A 12,581-nucleotide genomic window follows, 5' to 3' on the forward strand; every position below is an offset into this window, starting at 1 on the left:
GAACTACGCAATTGGAGTCCCTTTACTGAGATCTTTTGCAACCTCTTACTCTGGGGTTTCCTCTTTCTGTGCATTTGCTCTTATGAGAAAGCAGTGCTCCCAAGCATTATATTGTATATGTTATGGCTCCAAGGACCATCAGTATTCTATTTTATAATAGAATCCCTAAAACCCTATTCCACCCCCAAATGGAAAGGGCTAGGAGTTTCCTAATCAAAGTGGGGTCTATAACTGCTTGGGCCCAATAGATCAATCGACATCAGTTAAACTCATATAAAAGTCCTAACAATATCCCACATAGGCTACTCTGATGTTGATGTCTTTCCATTGACTATTGGCTAAAAATCCCAAGACTAAACACCACTCAGATGAACTTTGATTCAATCAACAATCTCTAATGTTGAACAATATTAGAAAATACACCTCATCATATGGCATATAATTATGTAATGTTACAAACAATAGAAAATTATTAAATCAAAATTGCTTGAAAAACATGCATGTAAGGAATTGATATCATATTTTTTATCACATAAAATATCTCTTTCCTTATAGGCCTTTCCGGATCTAAAGATCATCCTACCTTGAAAACCTCATAGGTATTGAACTTTGATATCAATCAATAATTAGGAAAACCGTCGTTTTCTTGAATTAATATCTTACTTTCGCTTACCGCCTGTGGCTAACCGCCACTTCCATGGATTTAGGTTAAATATCACTATAAATCATAAACTTTAGCAAACCACCTCTGGTAAACCACCTATTCCTTGGATTTAGAATAAGTACCGCCATAAATCACAAATTTTGGCTAAACACTGCCCTTTACCATTTAACTTTGGCTAAATACTGCCATACATCATGAATCCTGGCTGAATACCGCCATATATTATAAACCTTGGCTAAATAACGTCAATTACTTTGACTTATCGCTAATTACTTATGCTTACCACCAATTACTTCGGCTAGGCAATGTTCCAATAAACTATAGCAAGCACCACTCTTAAACTTTGGCTTTTACTGCCTATGGACTATGGGAAATGCCACATTCAAAATTTGGCTATCACTACCATGATATCTTTGCTTAATGTGAGAGTTGTGATGAATTGTCAATGATAGAGTCATTGTGTCATAGAGATGTTGGGCTCAATGACATCAATGACATTAGTAGACTTATCCATCAATCTTGACCGCTCAAGGATGATAGAAATTATGTAGATAGAATCTTAGTTGTTACATCCCCTCAAGATAGGAATTTGATTGGCCGAATTCACAGCTTGTCAAAAAAGGATGTGAATCGAGCCGTGATGAGACCTTTAGTGAGAATATCGGCTATTTGGTCCTTGGTGGAAATGAACTGAACTTGGAACTCACGGGCAACGACCTTGTCAAGAACAAAATGAAAATCAATCTCTACATTCTTACTGCGTGCATGGAAGAATGGATCAACAAAGAAGTAGGTAGCGCCGATGTTATCACACCACAAGATAGGAGGATTAGTGATAGGAATACCAAATTCACCAAACAAAGAGCATAACCAAGTAAGTTCAGCACAAGCCTCAACAAGGGCTTTATTTCAGATTCAGTGGAAGACCTGGCCACTGTCTTCTGCCTCATGGAGGCCCAAGATATACATTGGGACCCATATAAATTGCATAGCCATCGATAGATTTGTGGTCAATACTATTACTAGCCCAGTCGGCATCAGAGAAAGCCTGCAATTGCACTATAATTGCAGGGAACCAGAGTTGGAAAAGAATAAGCTATAGTCCTGGGTTGCCTTGAGATAGCGAAAGATGCATTTGACCATAGGCCAGTGATCCTTCGTAGGAGCATGCATAAATCGACATTCACGGTGGACAAAATAAGCAACATCAGAACGACTCAAAGTAAAATATTGTAGTGCACGAACAAAGGAATGATACTTGGTAGGATTTGAAATTAGTGCACCCCCTGCAAGGGAGGATGAAATCGTGGTAGCAATGGGGGTGTGCACTAGTTTGTAGTCAGACATGCTAGCTCGCTGAAGTAAATTTGTAATGTAACGAGATTGAGATAATAGAACAACAGTGGGCTAAGATAGAGCCTCAACACCAAGGAAGAAACTAAGAGGACTGAGATCCTTGATAGAAAATTTAGTAGCCAAACTGTTGGAGGAGAACCACCACATGAGAACTCTGATTTCATGTGAGCAAAATGTCATCAACATAAACAAGTACATATGTATTGAAAGGACCATGCACATAGATAAATAGAGATGGGTTAGTTTGAGAGGACCGAAAACCAGAGCGAAGTAGAAACTCAGAGAGCCTGTGAAACCAAGCCTGTGGAACCTGTTTCAGACCATAAAGAGACTTGTAAAGATGGCACAAATGATGAGGATGCAATGTGTCCTCAAAGCCTTGTGGATGAACCATATAAACCTCTTCATGAAGAATGCCATTGAGAAATGCATTTTGCACATCAAGTTGTTGAATAGACCAACTATTAAAAATTTCTAGAGAGAGAATAGTAAGAATAGTGGTCGATATAATGATGGGGCTAAAGGTCTCATTATAGTCCAAACTAGGTTGCTGATGGAAGCCCTTTGCAACTAGTTGAGTCGTATAGCGTTTAGTGGTACCATCGGCTTTCCATTAATCCCGTACACCCACTTGCAACCAACTAAATTCATAGAATTATTGTAAGGTACAAGGGACCAAATATTATTTCGTAGCAAAGCATTAAATTCATTACCCATGGCGAAGTGCCAATGGGGGACCCTGTTGTCTTGGTAGAAACATATCGGTTCAGTGGGGGAGGCAATGGTGGTGGGGGTTTCAAGGAGAGTGGTGGGCTAGAGAAGAATGAGGAAGGGACGGTCATTATAAATGTCAGAAAGAGTGTAGGCTACATAAGGGTGCTGTTGATGGGGAGGGTGGGATGATCATGAAGTGTATTAGGGTGGAACAGGCATGGTGAAAGTAGGACAAGAGTTGGGGGCCAGAACCCAGGGAGTGGGGCTAGACATGGAAACTTTAGGTATAGAGGTAGTAGGGAAGCTGTGAAAGGGAAAGATAGATTCATCGAACCGGACGTGGTGTGAAACATTATTGCAATGGGTGGTGAGATCCACAAAACGGTAACCAACATGGGAGGGAATATATCCTAAGAAAACACAGAAAGAGGATCACGGATCCATTCTATGATGATTATACAGATGAAGCCAAGAAAAACATAAACAACCAAAGACCTTGAGAAAGGAATAATCAAGAACTCTGTGAGTTACAAGTTGATAGGGAGAGAGATTCCCTGTAATAAGTGAAGGCATTCGATTAATAAGGTACACTACAAACTCAAAGCATAGTCCTAATAGACGAGTGGGAATAGCACCATGAGTAAGAAGGGTGAGACCAGTTTTGGCTATGTGTCAATGACGGCACTCAACTGTCACTTATTGCTAGTGTGTGTGAGGACATTAGACAAGGTGTTGGATACCAAGGGTAGGAAAGAAGGAAGAGAGGAAACATAATTCACCTCCCCATTCAGTTTGAATATATTTTGTGGTTGAACATTATCTTTTAGCTAAAGCTTGAAAGGTCTTAAAAATAAAACAAAACATCAGATTTTTAGTGGATAAAACCAAATGTACTTAATAAAGTCATCAATAAAAATAACAAAATAACGAATTCCTTTAGAAGAGACTGTGTGGGGCAAGGACCCCAAACATCACTGAAAACTAAGTTTAAAGGGGAAGAACTGTGGGAGGAAGTTTCATGAAGAGGAATATGACTAGCTGTTCCTATTTGATAATCAGGGCACAAATGAGGAGACTTGAGAAGATAGTGATCACGAAGCATGAGACAAAGGACCCAATCATGAGGGTGACCTAAATGATGGTGCCATCGAACATAGGAGGATGCAACAACTAGATTGGTAGATAAAGGATGTGCAGAAGACATGGAGTAGAGCCCATTCTTACTCGGTCTGACAAGAAGAGTTTGCTTGGACATCAGATCTTTCACAAGAAAATGAGTAGGGTGAAATTCAAAGTAGACATTGTTATCATGACAAAATTTTTGGTTAGAGATTAAAGAGTTTGTAAAGGAAGGGACACATGATACATTAGAAAGAAGAAAACAACGAGAAGGAGATAATAAGGAGACAATACCAGTATTGGAATGGAGAGACCAATACATTGCCAACTTGAAGCTGATTGTTACCTGCGTATGGATTAAAAGTGGAGAAAGATTGGAGGTCAGGAGTGGCATGGTGAGTGGCCACCGGTATCAGGTATCCAAGAATTGGTGGTGGGGGAGGTTATTGAGGAGAATGGATGGTTTAATAAGCAAGGGGTGGATGATTGGTGGAAATAAGGTTAGGGGTGTATGGTGTAGTAGGCAATGGGGGAAAGATTGTTGTGTTGGAAAGGTTGATATGATTGTAGAGCGGGTGGTAGTGGGTGTTTGTATTATAGGCCCGATGATTACTAACGATAGTAGTAAGTGTCTTCCTGATGGTTGGTGCAACTGAAAACTTTGCAAGGGTTGTGAGCAAAAGTATTAGAGCGACCAAAGCCACGACCACGACTATGACCCCAAGGGGAGCTATTGCCACGACCTTGTTGGGAGAGGTGGACGGAAGCATCCGCCAACGGATCCATGATTGCTCGGAAAGAATGAAGAAAAAACTCATGACTCATTAAAAGACCGTGAAGCTCAGTGTAGCGAATCAGATCTGACTGTGCCATCATGGTAAGGACTAATGACTGGTACTCATTCCGAAGGGAACGAAAGATATGAATGTTGAAGTCTTCAAGGGGAAGAGGTTTCCCAATAGTTGCTAATTCATCAGAGAGAGCTTTGGCATGGTGAAGAAACTGAGTGATAGTTTTATCAGGCTTGTCAATTAAGTTTTGAAGAGCAACATGAAGAGACAATATGCATGTGGTGGAGGTGGAACTGTACACAACATGGATGGCATCCCATATTTCTTTATTGGTGGTGCAACCAAGTGCTAAGAAGAGACCATCATCGGAGAGAGAGATAGTTAAGAGACTCATAATGGAGGCATCCTTTTCACGACAACTTGCAGCTTGAGTTGGATCTTGAGGGCGTGGTTTGTCATCAGATACATAGTCATAGAGACGTTGGCCGATGAGGTATGGAACAATTTGTGTCTTCCAATAAACATAGGTCTTAGACATAATTTGAGGGATATGAAATGGTGAGCATAGAGTGATTGGGGGAAGAGAAGGTGCTTGAGTATTGGGGATGACAGTGTTGTTGGTGTCGGCCATTGGAGAGGAAGAACTCCCACTCGTTGGACGTGGGGAAAAAATTTTTAGAGGAGAGAGTGCTCGGTCAAGCGTGTAGCTTTTGATACCATTTTAACTTAATGAATTCACTGCTTTGGTTTATGTTCACCATTTCTTAAATAGAGTACATTGTATGTGTCATTGTAATAGACAAAGATTACAATATCTCAGTATCTTTAATGATATATGGACAATGACATTGTCTTCTATGAAAACATAATGAAACTTCAATTCTTGTGTCAACAATGGTAGGAGACACATTATCCTATCATAAAATGAAACTTCAATGCTTGTGTAAACAATGGCTCATTTATGTGAGTGAGGTTTGTTGTGAAATTGTCAATGGTAGAGTCATAGTGTCATGGAGATGTTAAGATCAATGACAGCGGCGACATTGGGCTCGAGAACGGCTAGAATTATCCATCAATCTTGACAACTCGAGGATGATAGAAATTACATAGATAGAATCTCTGTTGATAGGTTTAAACGGTACCTGTTTGTTGCAATTTTGTTGTCTCAACAAAAAAATCTTGAAATTATGAGGGTCCATACTCATGTGCAACCCATCACAAAATTTCTTCAAGTCATCTTCTTTTGCTCCTAACGAGACAACTGGTACCACAATTGTGCTTTTTCCTCCAAGTGAAATCAAGCGGCCGGCACACATTCCTCTTCGGGTGTCTGGTGAAAGTGAAAAAATTGCTCAACCCTACAAACCCAAGTGGTAGTATACTCCATACCATTGAAATGGGGAAAGTCAAGATTCACAAGTTTGGGAGCGAAAGATTGTCCAAAACCATTCAGCCAACTCCTAAGTGTCATCGCAGGTCGTCCATCATGAGCCGGTGGTGGATTTGTGGAATTTTCTCCCTCTCGCTCTGGTGGGTTTGTACTTGTTCCAAGTCTTTCAAGCACTTCATTGAGTTCTCTTATAATTTGTTGTTGCCCTTCTGAGAGAGATTCCACCTCTTTTTCAAGGTTTTCCACCCTTTGATCCATGTCCAGGGTATGTGCACTAATTGACCTCGCTTCTCTATTTTGGAAGGTAATTAAAGGAAAAGAAGGAAAATAATCGCAGAGCTCAATTGGCGTAATTGGGAGGTAGCCGACCCAACTCTATCTTGGACGAGATTCAGGATGCGGATATTTCTCTCCTTGATTCTGATGCCAAAGTATGTGATTTTATAAGAAATGATGATTGGAGCCTTCCAGATGTCAACTCAGATCTCCTCCGAACTATTTTTAAGGCAGTCAAAGAGATAAAAATTCCCAACGGTCAAGTGGAGGACTTATGCATATGGCAATTGACTTCGTTAGGATCTTTCTCTACTGCTTCTACTTGGGATAGTATCAAAAGAAAATCGCCAAAATCTTTTCTCAAAGAGAAATTGTAGGATTGTAATAGCATGTCATTCCTCATTTTGTCTCATGAATAAAAATAGCTGTTAACAGACCCATATGACAACCAGTTATAACTTTTTCCACTACATATAACTACCCTTCATATACGATAATAACTTCCTTCCACTACATACCCACTCACATACCCATTAACTACACCATATGATAACTCACTAATAACTGACACTAGTCATCACAACTCACATGACAAACACCTACTCACCATAACACATATGATAACCACATACTGAACATAACACATGATAACCACATACTGAACATAACACATGATAACCATCTTCCATCCCTACGTGCATGCATGGAAATGAGTTAGCACGTATCAAATGGCCCCTACGTAGGCTGGGCTTTTTGCCAAAGCTCATGATGAGTTTCTCCCCAGCATGAATATCACATGGTTTACTTAACGAAACCAAGAAGCTTGAATATGTACTACTATTGGCGGGTCCCTTATCGTACTCTTTCCTTTTAAGTTGCATAGTAGTTGGTATAATTACATAACCATTGATGGGCTCAAGGGGAGACCAGAGGTTTGTCTGCGTGTAACTGAGGTTTAATTTTGGGTCTGAATCATAAAATGAGGCGAATTCGTGATGTTCCTCGTAAGAAAAAAAAAATGAAAATCACAATCACTTTCTCCTGGGGGTTAAGATTTTACCATTTTAGAATTTGGCACCTTCTGGTGTGCCCTCGAAAGTTGTTTGAGCTCTAGAGCTATTCAACCCTAGTAAAGCTTGTTGAACTCTCCTCCATCTCAGCTGCATCCACCCACAGTACTAGAAACAGCTGTGACATTGTAGCCTCTCTACTTTCGAAGAAATCACGGATAAAATCTTTGACCTCCTCTATCACATGGATTAATGCATGTATTACTAAGTCGCAAATAGTAAACCATAATACTTCATTAGATTGGTGAAACCTAGAATATCCCTATAATTAAAATTTAACGATGGATGCATCATACCCATTACAAAAGAACTCATTTACGATGGTGATAATTATCAATCAGTAATAACGATTTTTGTTATATAAATTTTGCTGCTACTCCGCCAACTCTCATTTTTATTTTTGGATACCATTGACATAAACAACTCTATCCTAGTCAAATGGGAATTAGTGATTTTCAATTCTCAAATCCATGAATACCATGTGATATTTATTCTTATTTTATTATCGAATGCAATGGTAGAAACATGAGCAATTTATTTTAATGATCGTGTGGCACATGAACAACTGCAACAGTAGATCTTTGATTTTATTTTATTTTTTTTAAAGGGCTCGTGCCACACACCATTTGCTTTTCAATTGCTTTTTAAATCTTATAGTTTTTTCTTTTCTTTGGTAAGATTTAAATCTTGTAGTTGAGTTCATGTTAAATTTCTATAAAATATTGCCCAACGGTCCAAGACCTCTCTTGTTGACTAGCCATATGCATTTAATAGTTTTAATACTAAAGATATTGCACAATCCATGGCAACATCACATGGCCATATATATAGCCATATGCATTTAACTGTTTTAATACTAAAGATATTGCACAATCCATGGCAACATCACATGGCCATAAATATAGATAGCCATATGCATTTAACTGTTCTAATACTAAAGACATGTATATATATATATATATATATAATGGTATATGGCAGTGTACAACCCTATATAAATCCCAACACCTTCCTTCTTTAACATCACAACCCATAGAAGATAGAAAAGGCCAGACTGATAGAGACATGGCTTCTGAAATTATCGAAAACTACCGAGAGAAGGCCGAGATCTACCATGGCGAGGAGCTATGCAAGAAGAAATCAACTGAACTGTTGGTAGAGATGTCACTGCCCAACAATTTGCTACCAGTGGAAGAGATAGAGGAGGTGGGACACAACAGAGAAATTGGCTTCTTTTGGTTGAAGCTGAAGAAAGCCCAGAAGTACAAATTCCCCAAAGTTGGCGATACCTTATATGCTACAGAGATCACAGGCTTCATAAAGCCTCGGCAAATTAAAGACTTGAAAGGAGTCACTGCTAAGGAGTTGTTCCTCACCTTCACCCTCTGTGAGCTTTATATAGATGATCCTTCGTCTGATAAGATTAACTGCAAGACTACTAGTGGCCTTTATCGCAAACACCCAATCTCTTGCTTTGAGCTTCCAAAATCAGAAAAGAAATGAAGCTAAATCCGTTCCCTTTCCAAAGTCAGAAAAGAAATGAGCTTCCAAATAAGAATGTTAAATTTTTTTTTTCCCCCCTTTTCTTTTCTTTTTAGTAAGTATCTCATCAAAAATAAAAATATGGGATGTGTAGCAGGCCTCCTATTGCGTATCTGTATTAAATGGAAAATGAATGATTATTATTTACCTTTTTTAGCATAATAATAGATTTTTTTTTTTTAATGATACAAACTTTATAAAGTATGCAGCTATTTTGCCACGTCTCAAATTGAATAATCCAATCATTTATATTTAATTTTCTTAATATTTTTAATTTTGCTTATGCTGATAGTATAATATATTTAAGGAGAGGGTTCCCTAAAAGGCATTGTAACCCTTGTGTCAACATGAGACCATTAGGAGCACATATGAAAGCATCAACAGTGGTGAGATTTTCGCCTTTTTTGAAGGGTGGAGTGATTATTTTGCCTCGACTATGTCCAGACGTAGGGGTCACACTACCTTAGAAGTTTTTTTTTTAATATTTTATAATTCTTTAGATATTATATTAATCATGAAAAAGTAAGAATTTTTTTTTTTTTTTTTTTTAATAGATTCAATGTAGTAATAAAACAAATTTCTCTTAGAACGTGTTGGAGGGAGACGGCTAATTTCAGAAATGAAAAGAAACTTGATATTATTAACCTTTTGCTAAAGGCATAACTTGGTGGATTGAGATTCTTTGTAGCGTACATCAATCTGTAGTGCAGATTTAACGATCAGGAACGTCTTAGACTATGTATTTGAGTTTTTTTTTTTGTTGCTGGATGATATGCTACACGCCTATGTACATTACAGAGAAACCCGATCCTAACTTGACAAAGATCTCATACAAAGATGGTAAATCCCACTAAAAGAAAGTACTAGTCCATGAGCCAAGATTTTAAAACTCTGGACTAGTCTTTGACCAGCATCAATTTGCATCAACTTTGAACGGCCTTGTTCTCTTCCCTTGCTGCAATTTGGCACGAAAGAAATCTAATTGAAGGGAAGAAAAGAAACTTAGCCATTATTTTAAGCATTATAAAAGGGGACATCCACTTCATATGTAGCAGTCATAAATTTTCTACTAAGTCCTTTGAAGACCTCATCCAGTGCAGAAGATTGCAACTTACAATGTCCTCTCAATGCCCAATTCCCATCTTGGAAGTTTACTAGTGTAAGCCCATGCGTGATTGGGTGAAACTAAACACAAACAGTTGCTCTCTTGGTAATCCAGGGCATGCAGGAGGGGGAGGAGTGTTCAAAGATCATGATGGAAGGATGCTTCTCAGTTATCAGACTTTCTCGGTGTCACTGACAGTTTCAGTGTGGAAATTTGGAGTATAATTAAGGGGATTTCACTTGCTCGTGATAGGAATATCCATTGCCTTTGGATTGAGTCTGACTCTTCTACGACTGTTGGGCTCTTCCACCATAGGCTTATTCCTTGGTTTGTTTGTCAGGAATTGAGTCGCCTTCTCAATTATCTAAATAGTATTATTTGGAAGTTCTCGCATTGTTAAAGAGAAGCTAATCTGATTGTGGATTATTTGGCTAAGGAAGCAGCCAAGACTGGGACCTCTTCTGACGATGTTATTCTCCCTCGTCGTATCATGAGTGAGTTGTTTTTTGATGAGGCAGGCAGAACTAGATTTAGATTTATGAGATAGCGGTTGTGAGTCTCTGCTGATGGCACTACCAAAGGTGGAGGCTCACTTCTAGCTTATAGCTTGTAATATATTTTTCCTTTTTTCTCAATTTTAATATATTCTGATCTTCTAGCAAAAAAAAAGAAACTCAGATAGATTTACCTATGCTTTAAAATAAATATCAGTTTTTATTATGTTTTTACCCTGGGCATACCTATGTATCAGTTTCAGATTAGATCGATCAATTTTGATATGGATCCGATCTAGCCAATACTAGTATGGGGTTGCATCCACACATAGAAGGGATGAAATGACCACCCTACCCTAGTGAAAGGTAAAAATGCAGATACAATAAGCTGAATAGTATTAGGCCGTGTTTGGTAGTCATTCAATTTCAGAAATGATGTTTCACGTCAAAAACATAATTTTCAGTTTATGTGCCAAAATGTCGTTTTAAAACAAAAAAAATGGTGTTTGGTGAACCTGTTTCATGAACGATTACCCTAGTTTTCACTTATTTTTTGTATTTGGAGTGAAATGGAATTGATGGAACAAGGTTCTGTTGTTCTATCATTTTGCGTTTCTAACGTTTTTTCCCCCTTTTTGTTAAAAAAAATAATAAAAAAGGAAAAAACACGAAATTGACACCAAATACTTTATTCCGTTTTTCCTTTTTTTTTTCCACATAATGAAAAATGCCAAATTTTTTTTTTTTTTGAATGACTACCAAACACAGGCTAAAGCAATTCAATTCTAGTTATGAAAATTTACACCCAATAATTGGTTAAGGTTATTTTTGAACCGATTAAAACTGATAAATACTTAAAGCTTTGTCTAAATTCACACCCTAAACAATTTACAGGTATTCAAACATAGGCTCCCAATCTTTACCAGAAAAAAAAAAAATTACATAGGTTATGTTTGGTTGCAAGGGGAATTAAAGGGAAGTGAAATTTTCGTACTTAAAAATGAAATATATGTAATCATTACCACATGTGACTATATCGTTGCTTAAAATCATTTTATATTTGGTTATAAAATTTCACTTTACTTTACATCCAGAACCCTTTGCTATAATATGTAAAATAAAAATTACATGTAAAATATATAATTACCAAATATGGTTAAAAAAATCAAGTAGTTTATATAATCACATTGAATCACATGGGATAATGATTATAAATATTCTTTTTTTAAGTATAAAAATTTCACTTTTCTTTATATTCCCCTTGCAAGTAAACGGAGCCATAGGTTCCTGCTTGGCATTTCTGTATGCGCTTACATCTGTTCAAGCCTAGAGTGGGATTTTTTTATGGGCTTACATATATTCAAGTCCAGTGTGGGATTTCTTTATGGGCTTACATTTGGTCATACATAGGTTCCCAATTAGACCAGAAATCATAAATTGGTCATTTTCTTCAACTGAATTATTTTCAAATTGTTTAATCGAAACTGATTAACAAACCAAAACAAATGATAACCATATACTTGTATTCTTATTTCAAGAAAGAAGAAAGTAAGAAAGTCTTCAACTTTTGCGTATTCTCACTTCAAGAAAGAAGAAGAAGAAACACTACTCTGGTTTTTCTGGGTTTGCTTGCTTTGAAACCCAGGAAAGAAAACAGACTAAAAAAATCTACAGAGAACACGCATTTGGAAAGAGGATCGATTCTCCATAGAGGGGGTTCAAGTGTATTGCCGATGTATTTGGCTCTTTGAAACTTAAGCCTGTTAGACCACACGATCTTCAAAAACCACGTGTCGAGCTACTATGCCGCACTAAACGATCTGCAGTGCAAGAGTGCGCTACAGAGGACCAGGTCGCTGCAGATAACCACGCCATCTCATCTCATACCATTCATGGTGTGTAGAAACTGTTGGTGTATGATGTCTTGTATTCCGTCACAGTTTAATCCAGGGAGTACTGGTGCAGCACCTAGACAAGCAAGACGGCGGTCTCACTAGTCGGTTAGCGAGCCGTGGGGGTTGCAAGGGGGGCAGGAGGCCCCCCTGCATAGCAAGGTGTGT

General features: G+C 38.0%; 2 protein-coding genes across 2 annotated transcripts; one reads left to right on the forward strand and one right to left on the reverse strand.

Annotated features, from left to right (window-relative positions):
* Positions 1 to 4,465: 4,465 nt before the first annotated feature.
* LOC122070037 lies at positions 4,466 to 5,275 on the reverse strand. The gene has a single exon (XM_042634135.1). It carries the CDS (start codon positions 5,273 to 5,275, stop codon positions 4,466 to 4,468), a length of 810 nt encoding a protein of 269 aa, XP_042490069.1.
* Positions 5,276 to 8,445: 3,170 nt separating this feature from the next.
* Positions 8,446 to 8,883, forward strand: LOC122070039. Its single transcript, XM_042634136.1, has one exon. It carries the CDS (start codon positions 8,446 to 8,448, stop codon positions 8,881 to 8,883), a length of 438 nt encoding a protein of 145 aa, XP_042490070.1.
* The last annotated feature ends 3,698 nt before the right edge of the window (positions 8,884 to 12,581 follow it).

The sequence above is a fragment of the Macadamia integrifolia genome, unplaced genomic scaffold (assembly GCF_013358625.1).
Source record: "Macadamia integrifolia cultivar HAES 741 unplaced genomic scaffold, SCU_Mint_v3 scaffold812, whole genome shotgun sequence".
NCBI lineage: Eukaryota > Viridiplantae > Streptophyta > Magnoliopsida > Proteales > Proteaceae > Macadamia > Macadamia integrifolia.